At 45.1% G+C, this 21,580-nt stretch overlaps 1 protein-coding gene across 5 annotated transcripts in view; it reads right to left on the reverse strand.

Annotated features, from left to right (window-relative positions):
• Positions 1-2,500: 2,500 nt before the first annotated feature.
• The window catches only part of LOC135897286 (probable cytochrome P450 12a5, mitochondrial), a 169,632-nt gene continuing 150,552 nt past the window's right edge, over positions 2,501-21,580 (reverse strand). For 4 of the 5 annotated variants that reach the window (XM_070526742.1, XM_070526741.1, XM_070526744.1 and 1 more), the window contains 5 exons: positions 16,603-16,762; positions 14,983-15,152; positions 13,827-13,905; positions 5,169-5,396; positions 2,570-2,768 (listed from right to left, as the gene is read on the reverse strand). In XM_070526742.1, coding sequence (XP_070382843.1) covers positions 2,661-2,768; positions 5,169-5,396; positions 13,827-13,905; positions 14,983-15,152; positions 16,603-16,762 — 745 coding nt within the window. In that variant the 3' untranslated portion in view covers positions 2,570-2,660. Of the gene's footprint in view, positions 2,769-5,168; positions 5,397-13,826; positions 13,906-14,982; positions 15,153-16,602; positions 16,763-21,580 lie in introns of all 5 variants that reach the window. The other variant, XM_070526740.1, reaches the window with a different exon arrangement.

A 21,580-nucleotide genomic window follows, 5' to 3' on the forward strand; every position in this document is an offset into this window, starting at 1 on the left:
TGGGCATTCGCCAACAGGTGCCTTATTTCCGTTATTTATTCGATGCTTCACGACCGCCTCAAACAGCGATCGGTCAGATCGAAAATATAGGAGCAGGACTCAATGAGGTCATGCAGCTATATAGGTTGCTGGGCTGAGAGGGCCAGCGCCATCGTGTTTGCAAAGTCGTCGTGCTAGGAAGATGCAGAAAGCGCAAAACGAGCACTGGTCGAAGATGGCGCAACCGCGAGAGCGCTAATGTGGCACTATAGCGGAACGGTGACAACTTGGCAAATGACATGTCTCGAGCAAGTACTTGAGTGCACTGTCAGAAATTTAGGGCTGGGAGACATGTATCACTGCCCGTTAGAGAAACGATGGTGCGAAGGAACGGGACACTCCGGGAAAGCAGGACTGAGCTCGCGAGAGTAAGGACATAGTCTCCCGTCACGTACAGGCGGGCAGAGTAAAACAGTGATGCAGGTGGCTGCTAGAGGTGGGAGACGAATAAAATACGCGGAACAAAGCTGAGTTGGGCTCTGAGAAGGAAGGTCAACGTGAAGAGGCGGTTGAAGCTCTACAACACTGGCTGAACAGTCAATCAGAGGAAAATGGGTGGTGAAAAAGTCGAGTCCGAGGATCAAATCGTGAAGGCAGTGGGCGAACACACTAAACATAACGGACGTATGGCAGCCAGCTACACTGACACGTGCAGTACACATTGTAAGCGCAGCCGAAGTTCCATCGTCGACTACCTTGATCAGTCGAGTTGAGGAAGGATCAAGTACTCTCATCAAGCGTGGTCGAAGTTCAACACTAACGATGTAAACTTGCGCTCCAGTGTCGATGAGAGCCTGAACGTGCAAACCATCCATGTCCGCATTCAGAAGGCTCCGAACAGTAGGCAGGGTCAGCAGAGAAATTTCAGGCAGGGGTGCTTGAGTAGCGTCACCTCCAGGAGCTACCCCTGGAGCTTAGATAAACGGCAGCGGAGACTCTGTGGTGATGTTGAGCAGCGGCCAGTCATAGTGGCTCGAACGGTGTCAGGCGCTAATCTAACTCGGTGGAGGGTGCAGGCAGTCTAAGATTCAGTGGGGAGTGGGTAGGCGGGAAAGCTTGGTCGAAATTCGGGTGGCTAGGAAGTTCGGCAGTAGCGAGAGATATGGACCACACTTTCACAATAGCAACAGATGGGTCTATCAATACACTTGCCTCATTCAGCCGTGTTGCGATAGTTCCGATAGGAACCGCACTAACTCCGGGGAACAATAGCAGAGGCAGTTGACGTAGCAAAGTCAGGACGGTTGGCGGAGTAGCTGGACGGTGGACCCACATTGGATAGTTCTTAGCGAATAGCTCTTGAAAGGGACAGATGTGGCCGGAAATCGTCAAACAGTGCATCATGGCGCGCCAGGAGACGCTGCTTAAATTTCTCGCGTCACGGCAATCAATACCAACGACAATCTCGGAGGAGGTGGCCTCACGCCGAAGACAAAGGTATTCACTCGTCAATGAAGCAGGGTTTTAGGTTAATGCCTGAACTGCCAAACTATGGGGCGCCCTTTCGCGTCTTCAAAGGGGCGATATTCACTAATGATTTTATTCACCGTTATGTTTTTCTAAACAAGAAGGTTTAACGTGTTCGCCGCAATGCTTTTTACAACATGGATGCCTTGTCTAACCCTGTCATAATATTGTCCACCTTTCGGCAAAGAGCTATGACGTCCTTGATGTAGGCCACGCAAGATTCAGTAGACGTCTGTGAATGGGTCCCAAGGTCCTTCTTAGCAGCACGTTTGTGGCCGACGGGCTTGCCGAACAAATCTCTATGCCTTTCTTTGCGCTGATCTCAACTTGAAGTATATTCATGCGCCTCGAACCGGACACGTGCAGGTTTCTTTAGGTAGAATATTATGTTAGCTAGCATGAGCCCGTTAGCTCACCTGTCGTGTGCGCTGACGCGTCCTTAATACTGCAACCAGTCATCGACGTCAACATTGTCAATCCCAGAAAACAACCCAGGTTCGCGTGTCTAGGACAGGATGACGGTCGGTCGCGTCAACGGGGCTGAAGACTCTTCTTCGGTTGACATGGTGGTCAGGTTCCGTCTGCGGCGAAGCTCCATCTTGCGCAAGTGGATACTAGCACGTCCACCAATACATTACGGGAAGGAAGAAGCCTATTTTATATTTACAGATGGCTTTTAATGGTTGAGCCAACTTGTGTAGCGAAGTGATAGCCAAAATCGTCTCCGTAGTCTCCAAGGCCACCATCCATGTCCTCTCCTTCCAACTTTACAGCCTGTGACAACATTTTGCCCGAAGAGCAAATATCAGGTCATATTTTTAAGATGTTCATCTCCGGGATCAGTGCAAGATTAGATGCTAGAAACATGTCTGATACGAAAAAGGACTGGTAACGCACTAAGGAAGATTTCGTCTCTAAAAACGCACTTTGCCATAAGCAGCTTTAAAAACGAATTCAATCCCGCTTGAAGGCCGCTGTGGTCTAATAGAAAAGCAAAGAAAATCATATCAGATCGCACGCAAAAGCAGGGACGCTATTTAGATTGAAAACAATGCAAAGCTAATATAACTGAAGCTGTAGGCACTTAGCAAATTTACTTTATTATAACTAATGCTAGGGACTCAAAAACGGCACCTTCCCGTATGAATTTTGTACTACAGTTTAATGAAGCGGAATCTGGCTGGTTTTTGTGGGTGACTTGTAAGCTGCGAAAGGAAGCCAATGTCGCCATAATGATTCTCCACTCTGAATGTTTGCAGCACCTGCGGAAGGGAAAGACCAGAGATTGTATGTAAATCACTACATTTTTCTGGCTAGTGATCACACAGCTCATTCTTAGTGACAGTGAACTAAGATTTTGAAGAAACCTTATTCATGGTACTCGAAAAATGAAACACAAAAAGGGATGCATAGCTTTTAGTGAACATGTAGGGCCTTTTACGTTGGCCGACTTCAAGTTATTTTTCAAATTATTATGGTCTAATAGAGAGTATCAATGATGAAATCATAAAACGTTGACATCTCTTGCAGACCTGTAGTAACTTTCTAAACGCCATTACCAAGAGTAGTATGTTTTATCGATAATCTAAGGCTTATTGACCTTCCCTATAATGATTGAACGGCACATGAGCAGAAAGTATACTGTTGTTTATAATAGGTATTGTACACAACATTAGGACGAAATTATTTACTTATTTGAATAAACTGCAATGGATATGATCCGTAACTAGGTGTGTCGTAGAGAAAGCGTGTGTGGTACAGACTTTCAGCTTTTCATTCTTTCAAGGCACTATCGCAGCTATTCAATGCATTTGGTCCAGCGCCTTTTAGCTTCCGACACTCGCGAGGTAATTATTCTGAATTGTAATAAGGCAGCACGACATGGTTCTGTTGCGCAAAAAACTGTAAAAAGAGATATTCCAGAGGCCAGAAAGAAGGAAAAGAAGAACGGTGCTACACCCACAATTGTTTATTATGTACAATGTTTTCTTCATATATACGTCAGACACTGTCGATATCAGGGGCAGAAAACAGCAAGGGACACGTCCTATTGCTCGCGGGAAATTGAACAATTTTGTTACCGCATCATATAACGAAACAGATGTTTGAATAACACACGATTCACCAATGATATGATTGTGATATGCCCCTAACAGTTCCTACGCGGTTTTATCTCTACTGCTACCTAGGATTCTCGCCTCGGAAAAACGTGGCTTACAGCAGCACGATCTGCAATGTGCAGAGACATGGGCGCTTATATCGTTTTTTTTTAAATTGTGTGCGTGTTTCCTCATTCGGCCGTTCAAACAAGGGCCAGCCTGCCCAACGTAGGTTTTCCAGCAGCTTAGCGGTTATCTGGTAAACCACATCTGTGGAACACTTTTCCACGCAGCATTTTGTGTGTTGACTTTGCACGTTCGCACTGCACATCTCGTGATTCAGGGGCATAGGCGAACCAGTTTTTTTGGGCGGAAAACACAACAGGTACCCCATACATGTTTGCCACCTTCTTCAGGTTGCGGCTCGCCTTGTGGTAATAAGGTACCACCCTAGCCTTTGTTCGGGAATCCTGCTCATCTCCCTCATCCGCCTTGGGATTATTGATACGTTCGACCGTCCGCAGCACGGTTTCTGCCACCGAGGAGATGACTGAACAGGGAAGTCGGGCATTCTAAAGCCGCGGGACCTGCTGATCCAGCTAGACTGGAGCCAGTGAACACACGTCCATCTGAACACGGACCCAAGGCAGAGTCTCACTATACCACTCTTAATAATTTTAGTGTGAGCAGAGGACTAGGGGACACGCGAGCAATTAAAAAGAAAGGATATGAACGCCCATCTTTCTGCGCATTTTCAGATCGGGCTGCTGCTTCACCCCACGTTTTTCTGAAATGAGAATCCTTGGTATCAGCAGAGATAAAACTGCGCCGGAACTGCTAAAGGCATATCACATTCCTATCATCGGTCAAGCATGTCTTAGGCAAACATTTGTTTCCTTATATGATGTCCAAATGAAATTGTTGGGTTCGACGAAAACGCGATAACCTGTCACTTGCTATTTGCTGTCACCTCACGTCTAGAGTGTGCGCAATATATTTGTACCATTCTTTGTGCCTAATAAACATTTGTGAGTGTAACGCCGTCTTTCATTGCCTTCTTTCTCCCATTTAGACTTTCTTGTCGCAGTTTTTTGCTCTACAACAAGCTGTAGTTCAGCAAACACCAACTAGCCAATGCAAAGCTTCTTGTGAGGTAGTAAGGCAGCTTTTACACTTTGGCTGTACCTGTAACAAATAGAGCAGCTGAAATGGCTTATGGCGGGCCACACGGGCTATTCAGAGCTGTGCCCTTTCAGTACTTTGCGTAGGGTGAAGGACTGCGCGCTTCCACGCGCCTTCACTCTGCGCACCCGAGATCGAGCCACCATTGTGAGCTCACAGACGCACGCTTTCCCTTGTACATACAGCATACTGCATGGCTACGATGTTCTCGCTCTTTAGCATTTCTGCCGTAGCGGCTGCAGACAGCGGAAATGTGCTTGGAGTTTCCATATAACGGTTATCGGTATAAAATGTTGTATGGGAATATTCCGCGATCAGAAACAGGTTACGACTTTTCTACATTCTTGATAAGGTGGGGAATCCGGTTATCGTCTTACTCACCTTTGCAACAAGTATACACATCTCCATCTCGGCTATCCTTCTTCCAATGCACATCCGTACACCCGAGCTGAATGGTAGCGAAGCAAAAGGGTGATGCGTCCAATTTTCCAGATGTTCACTTAGCCGGTCACCGCTGCCACGGAGCCAGCGGTCTGGGATGAATTCCGAAGCTCTTGTGAAGTTTTCCTCCAGTCTCCCACTTACAAATATTTCGGTTCTCAAGACGGTCTGTAAAGCAGCGAGAACATAGTGATATAAGAACAGTCTGTGACATTGGATTTGTGCATACTGTTGGCCGATGCCCCGCAAAATGTATGTGTCTTTCTGCTTGTACTCGAATTGGGCAAACAGAAGAGGCAAGAAGTGAAGATGCCAACAAAAAGGTTGAAGATGTTGGTCCCAGATCCCTCAAGGGGTCGGTTACCGAAGAATTTGTGTTTAAGAATAAATGAACAAAATGGCACCTGAGCGCGAATTCACTAGAAGCATCGAGCTACGGAGAAGGGACGAACAACATTGCAGTGAATATATGTTATTAGCGTTACAACTGCGTAAGTGTACCATTTCCGCTAGACTAGAGTTTGGGGCGCCACAACGCAAAATATTTCAACCTCCTTACCACCGACGCAAGCATCGTGCGGTGCTGGCAGGCTTCTTGGAACAGGTGAATGAAATGCTCTCCTCATTTATAGGGGGTAGGTTTTGTTTAATTTCAAACCGAACGGAATTGCCTGACATGAAAGGTTTTTCTGATCTAATTGGCTAACCGGAGGCGAGTAGCACGTAGAATTTCAGAAGGTTTTGGTGAGGCCGGGACAGCACAGCGAAAGTAGACAACCCGATGAAGCGATTTCTGCCCGCATCTGCAATTGGGGGCCCGTTTCTTGCTTAGGTTTCTGTGCTTGGTAGAAAGTCACGGCCGCGGGCGAAGGAAGGGTTAGCATGCAGTTAAAGCACATCCTCAGCGATTAACAGTTGGCAGAGTGGTTTCGTGTACGTGCCCAAGGGTTAAACAACGTTATACTGCTGCGGAATTTTTTATTATACGCAAATGAATCCCTTCGGCCCAGAAACTCCGAGCAGCCAGTGCCAGAGCAACCTGCCGGCAACAATTTTCTATTCTTTTCGGAACGACGCCGTCACCGGCTATCCCCCCCCCCCCCGAAAAAACACAATCTCAGTGCCCTTCCATTCTATGAAAAGGATCATCAGCGAAGCTGTGTATGTGGGCCCCTTAATGGCGAACTGCACCTCCGCCACGTGCTCGGCCCGGCTTTGCAATGCCTTCAGGATCGAGTCATGTATGGGGCGTGCTTAACGCCTACTTCGCCTCCGCCGTGGGTCGGGCCGGTATTGCACGATCGTCGCGATTGGCCCACTTGGGTAGTGCTTAACGTCTTCTGCACCTCCGCTGCGGGTGGGCCCGTCGTTGCGCAATCTGCGGTATCGGCCCACCCATGGCGAGTGCTTAACGCCTGCTTCACTTCCGCCTCGGGTGAGCCGTGCATTGCGCTATATTCGGGACCAGCCCACTTCACGCTGCTTCACCACTGCCGCGCCTGCTTGCTTCACCACTGGCGCGGGTGGGGTCGGTTTTTCACTGAGTGGGGTCGGTTTTGCACTATCTACGGGATCGACTCACGTATGGGGGGTTTTTTGCTTACGACAAGAAAATTTCCTTGGACGGTTGAGGTATACTGCTTCGCTGCAAAAAGAAAATTTGCTTTGTTCGACATATTATTGCAGCTTTAATGCGTACACTCCACTTTAACCACGAAACCACGAAACTGACAAAGTCAGTTTTCGTGGTTTTGCGACGTCTTATGACAAACAGGTCAAGTGGCTGCCACATGATAAATTTTAAACAATTGCGGAGGGTTGCCGGTGAAAAAGCGCAGGATGGGAAATATCTTTTGTGTTCGGTCCAATCATGCATAAACTGCGTGTACCCGTTGTACCAGAGGAGGAGTGCTCGCGGTTATCCTGGAGTCGCATGAGCGATTAAAAAAGCGAGATGGCCCGAAAAATTTTGACCAATCCTGAAGAGGTGATTTCAGAAATGGAACAGAAGAGCTTGGAATAGCTTTTGTTGTAGCACGCTTGGCATAGGCAAAAACGTATTTTTGAAATAGAGGCTTGCGTTGCGCTAGCGCTGCACTCAGACCAATGCTGCTGGTGTCAGTGCTAATTTCATTGCGGACACCGGGATCAAAGAGAGGTAAAATGGGGGACAAGGTGGCGAATCCTCCGGTATGTGGCGGAAAACGTGGAAGGTCACTGTCACTGAGGAGCATGGGAGCCAGTGTTGATGTTAGGCATGGCAGCTGCCCTTCGGACAAGTGATGTCGTCGGACAGGCAACTGGGGTGTGCACTTAAGCAAGAAGATGGCATAGCTGATCGCGTTGGGTCGGAGCAAAGTTGTCGTCAGGTTAAGAGCTGCGTCAAGACGGGATGCAAGCCGGTGATGGCTCTCCACAGCTGAAAAAGTACTTTCCCTGGCTCAGAGAAAGAAGGGCACTCGATGCGGAAAAAAAATTACCGATGATTACGTTACTTCCTAATGCGAAATTTGAGCGCAGCAAATGAGCTGTTTCACCTTTTCGATAGATTGAGGCAAAGAAATCGAGCAACACATGTATGCGCTATCACAGAATTTTTTTTATTTTGCAGACGTATTCCTTTAACAAAGACTCCACTAACAGTTCTTGACAGTCATGAAGGAAGCTTTGTGGTCGGAGAAATAGACTGATATGTGTTCGACTTGGTACACCAATGCTTGATTCTCAAAGATGAGATCTATACAAGTGCCTCGCGAGGTTGTCACAGCCGTGGGACGCGTTACGAGCGAGAGGAACGGGATGTTCTCCCGCATAAGTGTTAGGAAATTGCTGTTTGTCTTTATGTCAACATTAGAGTCCCCCACTACTAACATCGGTGTGGATCGATGGACGGTTAATGCGAGTTGCTGGAAGTGCACGACGTCTTTCGTGAGTGCGGTAGGGGCGAAGTAGGCAGCTACTACCAGCAAGCCGTTGGGCAACTTTTCAGCGACTGACTGATGCCGCTGACGCCGATAGCGAGTCAACCCCAGCTGCGGAGTTGGTTTCAGGGACAACGCCGCCGATGCCGACACAAACAATATGATACCCTCGCTTCCGCAGCGCTAAAAACCAGGTCTAGCCGTGGGAAGGTGGTCACGTATTCGTCGACGTGCCGGAGCCTACGTGAAATAACCGGCGCGTCGGCAACTGAAAAGCACCCTATCCGCCACACAAGAACAGGGGGGGGGGACCCTTTCCTCCTCTTTCTGCATGGCGGCGACGGTGCTCTAGGCAGTCACGTTACCTTGACTCTCTAGCGGCGTCAGCGGCATCCAGCGGTATCAGTCGGTCGCTGCTAGCGCTGGGGGGATGAAAGGGGGGCGGAGCTGGTTACGAGGCCGACGACAACGCCGACGATGACGCGAAACCCAGGAACGGACGCCAAAGAGCTGCGCTCTAAAATGGAGGACGCTTAGGCTTCGCATTCAAGAGTGGAACGCGACAGCGTTCCTTTCGACCCACCAAGGGGTGTAAGACATTGCGCTACGGCACAACGATCACTTACGAGGCGCCCCGCATCGGACTTTGCACCCACCAATCACGCGATGAGCGCCGAGCAAGGCAGCGTTTGGCGCGGCAACCAAACGTACGCCTGAGCAAGCAGAACGAACCAAAGAACTCAGTGTCTCGGAGGGAAGAACACGAGCCAAACGTCGTGATCGGCATGGACAGCCGGGACAGTGTGTGCGGCAATCGCAGACGAAATGCAGCGGAAACGTACTTCGCTACGCGTTGAACTGCGACTTCTGTAATTTACATGCTCATAATGACCAATATACACCGCAGTATAACTTTCTACGCCACATTTATAAGGCAACACCGCATTCACTAGAGGAGCTTTTGTCCCGCTTTAGACCATTGAACTCATGGCGGAGCGGTAGCGTCTCTGTCTCACACTCCGGAGACCCTGGTTCCGTTCCCATCAAGCCCATCTTACAAGTTGTTTTTATTTATGAAAAACGTTTCTGCCACACGAGCTCCTTAATGCTGTCGCGTTAAAACAATTGGACTGATTAAGAGCCACAAGCGGACGTTCAAGAGCCGCAAATGGCAGATGACATTTTGGCGGCGAAGAAAGTGGTACGACGAGATAAAAGACAACAATGGAAACCATCCCACGATAACTGTGGATGGTAAGGTGATTAGCATTAAAGAAATGTAGTTAAACACAGTGTTGCTGATGTCACGTTCACTCAAATTTACTGTAGGTCATTCTGACATTTTTGTTGCTTCGGCAACATGCGACCGACGTTTTCTCCGGAATCGGCCGACTTTGTTGCTATTGCACTCGCTGCTCGATATCACTCGCGAAGAGGACGTCATGACGACGACTGTGTGACGATGAAGTCACCTGATGCACATGATGATGTATGATGCCTGACAGCGACTCTAACCACGACGCAATGAAGACGATGGCATGCAATGAAGGCATATAAATGATTGAATGAAGACAGCACATTTAACGTAAAATGACGAAGAAGGGATGATCGTGTTCAGAGCAAGCACATGTTCGAGCTTTGGAGGTGGTAAGAAGATGATAGCATGTCGACAAAGGTATTCCGGTGACACTAGGACGACGACGGCATGCAGAGAGTCAGGTGACAAACTTAGAATGTCGACGATGTAACGACCAATAGGCATAACCACTCAGGAATAACTACGAATGCATGATGACGACCGTATGACGACAAGGCAACGAAAATAATAGCGTGAAATTGGTATAAATAATATAATATGACTGCGAGTGCACGACGATGATGGCGTGATGACAACGAGGTATCGGGAAGGCTGTGGACAATCGTGCCGTTTAGCGCAATTTAATGTAAGGTGTGTGGCCAAGGTGTGGTCGGCATATGACTAATTCGATAAACCGTTCATGGTGATAAGCGGGCTGATCAAGCTTGTCTTATTTATGTAGTGCAAGTGTCAGATGCATAGTGTGAAGTTGCAGTATGAGTGTTGTGATCACTGAATTCTCAGCACGTAGGAAAAAGTAAACAAAGGTCTTCATTGCTGTAAGTGAGGCTCACTACAGTCAACGTAGAAACTTTGCGCAAGGGAGCTTCTGTAAGTACCACTTGCCAGTCGCAGTCCTAGATTAGGTACTCGATCTTGTCTTCAAATGTAAGACTGTCTGGCTGAGCCATAAGATACGCAATCCTAGTCTAGAAGGCTACGCACAACATACTGATGGATAAGTAGGAGGCATGTTCGGTCCGAGTCCTCTATAATTATGAGGCGACACTTTGAGAATATTCAACTCTCCGTTCGCCTCAATTTTCCTATGTTTATGTGGGCCCGGATGGTTATATTTTTATTAAAGACCGCTCCAAGGAACTGATATTCTTATTTTGCCGGCAACGTCAAAGTACTGAATTTTAGGACAGGTCCAAGTGTAGTCCTCGTTTTGGCGATAATAGCATTATAATGGTTTAACTAGTGGAGAAATGTGAGTGATTTCTCTCAGCACATCATTTTAGTTCATTTATTTTGAAGTAGAGCTCCCTTTCGCATTTTCACAAAATTGAGGCGCCGAACACATTTGCCAGATTGTCGATGTATATGAAGTACAATACACATGAAAGAATTATTTTTTTAACGGCGCTCATTTTTGCTATAGTGCAACTCATTTTTGCAACGCAACTTTGTGGCACGACGTTTTCCTAGATAAATATGCACGTGAGCACCGTGAATAAATGTGCTTAGAATGTTGCGCTGAACAGGAAATTCGCGAGACAGTTTAGAATTTTTCTACGGATTCATAAAAACTCGAGGTCACGTGATATTAAAAATCTGCAAGTAGTGCCATATGCTTTTTCGAGAGCAGAACTGTAAGACAGTGTTGTTCCTGCAAGAATGCTTCACGTATTTCATGTTTCACTCGGACAAGGTGGTCAGTCCTTAAATGGTATTCTTCGTAATCTCCCCCCACCCCTCATGAACATCAGTTCTGTGTTTGAAGAATCAGTGTCGATCTCGCATTTCCGACAGTTTCGTAATATTTCGTTGAAGAACTTCTCAATGCAGTGGGTCTGTGGCAGTTTGCAGATGTAGGCGATCTACCTGCTTTTCAAAATGGCACAACTATTGCGTTTTCCATTCTTTTGGCATAATTCCAGATTCAAATGTGTTGTAGAACAATTTAGGTGGAGCATCTACTGATGCTTGGCACAGGTGTACCAGCATTGAATAATGAATACGCTGAGGACCTACAGCGTTCTCTACGAGCACAGAGTACCTTGTTTAGTTCTTGGAAAGTGAATGGAGCGTTTTGTTCTGCCTTTCAGGCACAAGCATTAGGTAGTTTCTCTGTTTCTACAGACCGTGTGTATTTTAAGAACGTGCTTCAATATTTCACTGAGCTAGCGGCGATATAAAAGTGCTCCCTAAGTATATTTGCTTGTTCCTGCTGTGTTGTCAGCGTGCCTTACGTTGTAATTAAAGATATCGTATACGATTAGTCGCCCCTAAATTTCCTGACCCCATCCCACATTCTTTTGGTTGTGATGTACCTATTATTTGCAGGTACGTACACCTACCATGGATTTTTGGACTTTTCTTATGTATAGAGCTTTCGCTTTGACTAGTTTGAAGCTCAAGAAGTTGCTTTGCGTCGGGTATTTATGCAGGATACCTCAGGCTTTATCTTGCTGATTTGTTTCTTCCGTGAATTCCGGTATCCACCAAGGATCAAACTTTTTTCGTAGAAGGCGACAAAATTCAGGAGTAGCTTTTTCAGCAGCGGGAAGATACCTCGCTATACTTCATTGATTCCGACAACGCTTCCAGCTGTCTGTGTTCCAGCTGACTGAAGGTGTGCATAGTGCATGCGTCATTCTTCCGATGACGGCGCATCCAGTAGCGAGGAGGTAACACCACGTCATGAGTGTTTCGCATGGGTGCGTTCATTCTGAACCTCCGTAAGACCAAATGAAAACGCGCCAAGGTACTCAACGCGCTCGCTTGCCCACGAAGAGCTCATATCTCGAAGAACGTCCCAGCGGCGTTCAAATGAACATAAATGCTTCCACTTTCACAGCTCCTAAGAAGTGCGTACGTGTCGTCTGATATTTTGCCAGTTAAAAAACATGCTCGATTTTATGGAAACGATCAGGAAGTAGTTTAATGATTGGAAAAAGTTGAGTGGTCGGCCTGAACATAGAGCATCTGGCCTGCTACTCTACGTAAGGGAAGGGGAAGAAAAAGCCTTACAATAGGGGATGATAATGGGAAGAACGAGGTGAAGGACAAATTGCTAAACTTTGTAAAACCTGGTATAATATCTGTTTGACTGCGGACATCATTACCGTTTGCAAGAACGTAAATAATTTCTTTCAGTTGGGCCACAGTTGAATTCTTGATTGGAATCCGGGTTCGTGATGGTTAGAGACAAATTTTTGTCTAGGTAAGCTAATAACTGTTCTGAGGGAACGTGTTTGGATATTTTAGCACAGACTTTTAATTAGATAAATGGGTGGATACTTTAGAATGTTAGTTTTTCTTGCCCATTTTACAGATTGTTATTTTTGTGCTGTTCCAGATAGTTGGAAAGCAGCCCTGATCATTGGACAACTGATAAATAATGGGTAAATAGACCTCCATTCAGTGATTCTCTAAAAAATTGCCAGTGATTTTGACAAGTCCAGAGCGTTTTTTGGTGTCTGTGTTCAAGACGAACTGCACTTTGCTCATTAAAACAATATTATTGATGCGCTGTCTACGAGAAGCATCTACATAGTCCTGAAGAAACCATTATGCTGAGTGAAATGGAGTTAAAAGATAAAGATATATCTTGTGCGCTGTTACCTGCATTGTACTGACTTAAGTCAGAAGGATTGACATACCCCAAAACTTGCTAGATGCACTCCTCAAAGATGAAATCACTGTCACGTTGCAAAATTTTGTCTTTTGATTTCCTAATGATCTGTCGTAGGTCTTGACTGATTTCTGATTTACGTAGTTTGTTCTCAGTAGCAATTCTATATGGAGGTGCTTTGCGCTTGCGTCTCAGTTATCTTTTTACATGTATGGTCTCTCTGGTAATCAACGGTTCGTTTTTTTGGAAGGCTTAGGAATGTGTTGTGCAAAAACTCCTATATAATGATTTGATCAACGACAAACTGCCGAAGTACCGCTGAGCTGGCACCTAATTTCCAAAGAGCAATATAGTGAACAAACAAACTGTTTATGTAGTTCGGTGTGCTTATATCATAAGCTGTTGACAAGTTGAGTATCATTTCTTCTCTATGGCCATTGAAAGCCTGATGAAGACCACTGAAAATGTAAACGGCCATGATCTGATCTATGAAGCCGTCCTCAATTTCACACTGTATTACTAGATGTGAGAAATGGTTGGAAATGAACACAAAAGCGAGAATCTTAGAAGTCGAAGCACAAAATCTTGTGTAATTTTTTGCAATCCAGTTTGGCGGACAGCAGAAAGCCACAGTTAATAATTCTTTTCAAATATGTTTTCTTAAGCTTGGACAGACTGTGTATACAATGTGTTAGTCTACATGCTTTTGTTCTGTGAGGCTGAGTAAACTGTGCTCTCACGTTTTTCGGTATCATGTAGCCGGACATCACAACGTCGTGGTCTAGTTTGCGGTGTATTCCGGTGACGATAGGGTAGAGCCTGAAAAAAAAAACAATGTGGAACTTTTAAAGTCGCTTCGCATAGACGTTCAGTACTACGTTTTGACACCTGTGCTACACTTATATAGAAATGCTCCAGCAGAACAATATTTTTTTTCACAAGATATAGGCCCAACTGCATTCGCTGCATCCCAAAATGCGAAGTGGGCAATGTTAGACAATTCTCGAGCCCATAGCATCATTGCTCATAGACTGTTATATTTTACGGCCTTAGCAGAAAAAAAGCCCGCTATTGTAGAACATCGCAAATAAGATGAGGAAATATTGTTGGAATGATTTAATACGCAAGCACAATAAAGAATAAATACAGAAGGAATTAAATGGCGCACGTTCATGCCACCAAATCAGTTGTGGACTTGCATTGCTCTTTCGCCTCCTATGTATTAATATAACTAAAAAATTGACATCTTATAGTGATATTACTTTTCATAAATAATTGGGTATGATGGCTAATGTGGGAAAATTGGTGTCGCCTCCCCTAATTAAAATACTAATTTGTTTTCATTATTTGCCTTATCTTTACTTCTGCGCTGGAGAGATTGTGTATATAGTGTCTGTTGCTTGGACTTGCCTAATTATGTCCATGCACAAATATATTAATCTTGTTGCACGCTGCCGTCATACCACTGCATTTACGGTATCACAGCGTTTACCTCAAAGCCAATGGAAGTTACTAACTTCAAGCAACTTAACTCATGCATTATATTATTATTTTCCATTGCCTGGCATACTTGTACCATGCAGAATAATATTCAAGTAAAGCAAGCCTATTCTTTGGTATATTTATGAGGAGACATATCTAGAGAGCCGATTTAGTACGTTCACTAGCAGAACTTTTCACCACTCATTCACTGAATCATATCAAATGCCAATCGTATTCGACATCGACTGACGCGAAGTTATAAAGATTTCTTCAGAATTGCTTTAGAATTCTATAAGAAAATTTCGCTTTGCGGAAACGAAACAAGGCTCGCGCGCCATTGTGAAGAAATTATTTGCGATGAAGTGAAAATTGCGTATATTATAGTAAAAATCAATCGATATAAGTAAACCTTACCGAAGTGATTCACGGATACAGGCCTTTACGTAGGAAAGCTCCATATATTTGAGTGCTATTTCACTGTCTGGAGCTTTGCTGAGAACAGACTGCACCTCTTCCCTTGCCTTTTGTTGAGCGAGAGGGTTCATTGCGAGGCAGTATAAGCAATACGTTGCTCCAGCCGCAACCTGAAATATACAATGGCGCAGGGAGAACACAGCAATGATTTGCCAATATTGCTATACTGGGTGAACATTTTTATGTTGTCCACAATTTTTAAAGCTAGCGCCTTGCAGATAACGTAATTCCTTTTTTGAGCTGGATTGTTCAAAGATGAGGACATCACTTGCACGAAAAATCAAAACACATATTCAACTAATTAAGAATACTAATTCACTTCGTAATTATTTACATCTTGGCACAAATTGCAGTTTCTGTATTCTAGCCGTCGAGGTGGCATGGAATGACACTTGGAATGAATTTCTATAATGACACAAGCTTGGATATATGCGCCACCCAACTGGCTGTAAAAATGCACCTTTGTCCCACCCACATTTTCAGGAATGCGCCCTTTTACGGACCTAAGTAAAAAAATTACCTAGAAAGTCCATTTCGTCCCATATGTTGCGAAACAATATCACGACACGGATTTGATCCCGAACATTCATTTCAAATGTATACTTCTTGCAAACTCACCACCTACGACTCGTAAATTACAATATGTGCTGTAAAGTAAATGTTTAGAAGATCATTTGTTAATTTCCGGTGATTAAGTATGTGTTTCCGTTTCCCGCACTAGTAATGTCCACCTCTTTGAATAATCCAGTTCTAGGATAAATATTATGTATCGCACAACGGGTGACTTATTTTTTAAATTCCGGAAAACTTATAAATGATGACTCTGTATCGCCTACGACAGCTGGCGACTAGGAACATTGTAGCATGAAGGAAAAGAAGAAAATACTGGCATTCGCAGTATATAATTCTTATATTTACGCGTCGTATTATAGATTTGTTAGATTTAGTAATTTTTAGAAAGCGTAAAACGTCTCAGATGTAATCATGTTACAATGTTTTAAAATTATTCGAATAGATACGATAATCACAAAGTGCAATGTTGAGGGAGATGACGGCTATGTACGACTTCTGCATTTTGCGTTAACTTATGTAGCATGTTATAGGTCGCTGGAAGTAGCATTAGGTACGAGTACGTCAACATGAAATTCGAATGGATAACCGCTGCTATCAAACTTTCGGCTATGCTCTCATTTAAGCGGCGCTGGAAGACATGTTTTCAGCCTATAGAGGCCCTCACTGGTAGCATTTTGCATGTGTTGAGCCATATATAAGTAATTGTTTTCCTCATCCCTTCTGCTCTTGTGAAAGCGAAAATTATTATTATCATTCACAGTGCTGTATTCATACCCCTCCAGTTTTTATTGTCCATCCTTTGTAGTCGCTTTTATAAAATAGAGTTTCGATGCAGGAACTATCGGTATTGATCAATTATTCCAATACAAAAACTCACGTTTATTATCATTATTTCTCATCACGAATGACTGGGAACACCTCTCCACAGCTATATGAAGACTAATAGGTGTGCAAAAATTTTCACTCGAAGTCCTTGCAAAATCTCACCGTTTCAGAACCCGCCATAATGAAGTCAAAAACGAATGTGAAGATTTCTTTAAAGCTTTGCATTCCTGCACGTCGTAGAGAGGCGGCGAGTGTAGGGCGTTCCTCCTCCGCCATATGTTCAGCCCTCTCAGCTGCTGTCCGAACAAGCGGCAACAGCAACCTGCAAAATAGTATTCACTACTTTGTATTGGGCTTCTTCGATCACCATTTCAGTCCTGTGCTAATACCTGAGTAGAATGTTTAGCAAATGTCAGATATCACCAACGCTGGATCCGCGATAGTCACCTATTTGCGTGGTGCTAGACAAAAATAACATAACGTAAATAACTCGAGAAATTTGCTACGAAGATATGATCAGAGGTGTCTCATCGGTAAGCAAATACTTGGCGGTCGCATTCATATCTTCATAAATATACCTCTGAAGTAGGCAGCACAACACTACAAGCTCTCGTGCTTACTGTCACTGCTGAGGATACGCATCCATCAATTGAGATAAGCAATACGTGTGATCACCGGCAAGATTATGAAAACATTAGGTAGCCCTCACGGCAATTACGACCGTTCTATCAGGCCATGGACTTGACCATTCTGTTATAATTGCCTTGCATTCAGGTCTCAATGAAACCATAGGAAGTTCCTTCCGCTCTTCAAATCATGCTACCTTCCCTGGAATAATTACACATTTATGAGCACTTCTTGCACACTATTTCCACACGTGACCTTCACTCGCTTGGTTCAAATTCAAATTCTTCATTTTTCCAAGTACGTTTCGAATGGTTTACAGAGCTAAAAGCTGCGGTCAATAGTGTTACCTCCATCGAATCGTCCTCCTTCTTTGCGCCAGCCCAACATCGATTTTGCAAAACATATTTATGCATGATGGGTCTATACAGCTGCTTTCTTAAGTGCAGTCAATATTTTTGTTGCCGTAGCAATTGATCTCCTGGCGCATTTTCGGCGTCCCCGTGATGTTCTGTGTAAAATTCAAGGTTTATGACATGGCCACCACGCCCTGTATGCTAACTGTGCGAGTGAAAACAAGCGAGGGTGAGCTGGCGATCACAGTTTATTCTCGGGCATACAGTGGAGGGAAACGGGACGAAGCGTGGCCGCGCGCGCCCGCCCGAGCCTCTGCATCTTCAAATCGGTCTACGACCGGTAATACGCCCGCGCGTGCTGTTGCCGCGACTACGTTCGCGTTGATACGAGACGCACCACGAAGGCCACTTCGCTCACGGCTGCTACAACGCTTCCTCACTCCTGCGTCTTGACGGCGAGTTTGCCCGGTACTTGAATGAGATGGGTTCATGCTTGCTTTTGCGCTCATGACACAATGTTTGTAACTTTAATTAGTATACATATGTCCAGCTTATGCGACCGGGAAATCTACCATCTTTAGTTCGCCGCTAATGTGATATCGCAATCGATACTTTGCCTCTCGGGCGAAACTGCGACTTTAACTAATCACGTGCATTATACGACCGATAGCCATCATAACCCGTCAACTCTTGTGTTACACTTTGGTGTACCAAAGGGGTACATCCTTGGACCTCTCTAATTTATTTCGCATTACCGACAGTGTTTACACTTCTTTATCAACATTCAATACTTCCTCACCTCAACGATAATATTAGAGTGATATTGTTGGGCCAGACAACAATGCATGCTCGAAAGGCTCTGAAAGTGCTGGAGGCTTTGAGGCTAGACCTTGAGTCACTTAAGCATTGTCACGTTGTTGTGAAGGTGAAGAAAATAGTAGCGAAAATAAAAAAAAAATATGGGGTGTTACGTGCCAAAACCACGATTTGATTATGAGGCACGCCGTAGAGGGCTTTGGCCTGGGCTCTGCGAAATAATTTGGACCAACGGAGTTTCTTTAACGTGCACCTAAATTTATGTAAACGGGCGTTTTTTGGATTTTGCTCCCATCGAAATGCGGCCACCGCGGCCGAGATCCAATGATATCATGCAGCCAGAGTCTCCACGGTGCCAGGCATCCTCAAGGATACGAAGAATTCAAGCACCCATCTCAACGAGGGATGGTCGCGTACCACTTTGAAACGCCTGCCTTGAAGACAATGGCGAAAATTTGCTGTGGTCCAAATGATGACGAGGCGTACCTTTCCCATCGTAGAACAATTGCCTTCCGCTTTTCACAGCGACCGGCCGGCGTAAGCTATGACGCCTTCAAGTTTATGTTTCCTCTGGACGAGGATGGCACCGAGACCTACGCTACCCGGTATCGCTACTCGGTATTTCGGTATTGGCATCTTCGTCGATGTGTGCAAGTGCTGAGGGCGACTGCGTGCGTCGTTTGAGTTCTTGATATGGTTTGGCCTGCGGCGTTTGCGACTTGAACTCGATATCACATTTACTTAGATGGGTAGGCAGTTTAGCGATGCATGAGAAATCCTTGACAAAAAGTTTGTAGTAGGCGCACATGCCAAGAAATCTCCGCACTGTACTCTTTTCAGTGGGCTGGTGGAACTTTGCGATGTCAGCAGTCTTCTCTTGGTCGCGGCTTACTCCAGGCTTGCTAATTACCTGGCCTAAGAACAGCATCTCTTCTCACACAAAGTTACACTTTTCCGGTTTCAAATTGATTTCGGTATACTTGATTGCCTGTAGTATTGTTCCAAGGCATCTCAACTGGTCATCCTAACTTGCGGAAAAAACTACGTCTTCTAAGTAGACAAGGCAGGTCTCGAACTTCAAGCCAGACAACATAGTGTCCATTACGCGCTGGAACGTTGCGGCTGCCGAACAACGACCGAATGCAATGACCTTGAATTCATAGAAAACGTCCGGCGTGTAGAAGGTGGTCTACTCTCGATCCTTATCATCAGCTTCGCTTTGCCTGTTGTCCATCCTGAGGTCCATCGACGAAAAGTACTTTGCATTACATAGACGGCGGAGTTGGTCGTTTATCCTTAGAAGGGGGCAAACGTCCTCCTCCGTGATGTTGTTGAGGCGATGATAACCGACGGAAAAAGGTGTATTTCTGATCTTCTTTTCACCAAGACAACAGGAGTCGCCCATGGTCTATTCCATGACTGGACTATTTTGTCGCGCTGCATTTCGTCGATATGTATCTTTATGGCCTTCCGCGCTCTTGTCGAAACTCAGTACGGTCATTGACTAAGGGGCCAGATGGAATTCGTTGGTTATTATACGATACTTAACAGCTGGTGTTTGTCGTACCCTTGATGACGACAAAAAACAACCCTTTAATTGAGGGAGGAGGCCCTTGTGCAGTTCTTTCTTCTGCGTTGGAAGACTCCTAATGATGACGAAGGCTGGTTCGGGAACTAAGGCCATCGAGATGGATTCGGCAGAAATTCAGAAGACATATGCCTGGCTTGTTTCCAGAATTTCTTCGATGTAGTGATCATCGCTGCTTGGTTGTGGTGTTTGTGCTCCTGGCTGAAGTTTCTCAACATCACTTTCGCTTTCCTACATCCATTCGAGCGATGCCTCTTGCAACGTAAGTTAACCATTCGAGTAGAACATGCTGGTCGCCCTCGATGACACTTTCAATAACGGTCGTCCTGCTTATCCTGTGAACCTACGCTGTTCTATTCGCTTGTGCCAGTAGCAAGCATTACCGAAGCCTATTTCTGCGATACGTCAGCCGCGATGCAGGTCTTTTCGTTCGACGTTTCCTTCTGCCTTCCAACCACATAGAGACATCCATCACTACGAGACGCTGACTTAAGCTGCCGACCCATCGACTTACCCTTCAAATGGCGCTGGAAAAGTGTTTACAGTGCTATTCCTAATCATCTTCGTTTCACTAGGAAAGTGCGTATAAGTGCCTCTCTTTAGTCTCAAAAATCTGATAACTGCTATCTTTTACTGTTACCATGTTCATAACTGTTATTAGACACAGTGTACGACTATTTTTCTGTCGGTCTACTGTTATTACCTCCGAGGGATGTGGAGACTGACCACGGAGCTAACAAACGCTCCGATTCTCTGCGTGACATTGAATAGCTTGTTGCTGATTCTTCAGAGCAAATAAATGTTTTGTTCTCTCTACCTAAGGATCTCAACACTCGATCGCTTCAAACTTCCAAAACAAAACCAGAATTTGCTGCCCACATAAAGGCAATCAAAAATGGTGAGAACAAGTTTGAAAAAAATCGCTTGTTTGCAGAATTGTTTAGATGCGCTCGAAGAGAAATTTAAAACCGTCGACCACATAACAAAAGACATCTCAGACGTGCATGTCAAGGTAACAGTACGACTTGTCGTTCCGAAGCACTTGACTTATGCCTGGTTGACTTTGAAGACAGATCGCGCCGTGATAATGTGACATTTCGCGGTATCCTCGACACCGAAGAATCATGGCAAGAAGCCGATACCAAGTTATTATCAACAAATAAATCATTCTGTGATTCATTTGCAGGTGACGCACTCCATCGTGCACATAGCCTCGGCTCATTCGAACCTAATAAGTGTGTCCTCATTGCTGCAAAATTTTCACATTACAAAACACAGGGGAAAGTGTTCGCGCACTGCAATCATTTCAAGTAAAATAACATTACGATTACTAAAGACTTCTCGGTACATACCCGCGTTTCTCACAAAAAGCCAATCCAGTTCGGTACCAGTCACCCCGGTTCCCTCGACTTTACACTCCGCTACAACAAATTGTGAACAAAAAATGCTGTATTTATGACACGTCTACCGATAGTGTCCGTGAAGGAGCGCAGAACGCATCTGACACGTTGCATAATCATATTGTTCCACTACGTGCGTCACAATGAGGACGCGTAAGGGGTAGTGGCCGAACATCAGAAACAGCTTTATTTTAGTTGCCTATTCTTTTAAAAAGATAAGAAGGCTTGTGAATAATTTCATTCTATATATCCGGCAATCCACATGTGCGATGCCAAAATTATTGTCTTGACGAAAACTTTTCTTCCTGCGCATGTTCGCGATTATGATACTGTCTGTGGCACCGGCGATTTCGCTA

This window comes from Dermacentor albipictus, chromosome 10 (genome assembly GCF_038994185.2).
Source record: "Dermacentor albipictus isolate Rhodes 1998 colony chromosome 10, USDA_Dalb.pri_finalv2, whole genome shotgun sequence".
In the NCBI taxonomy this organism is placed as follows: Eukaryota; Metazoa; Arthropoda; class Arachnida; order Ixodida; family Ixodidae; genus Dermacentor; species Dermacentor albipictus.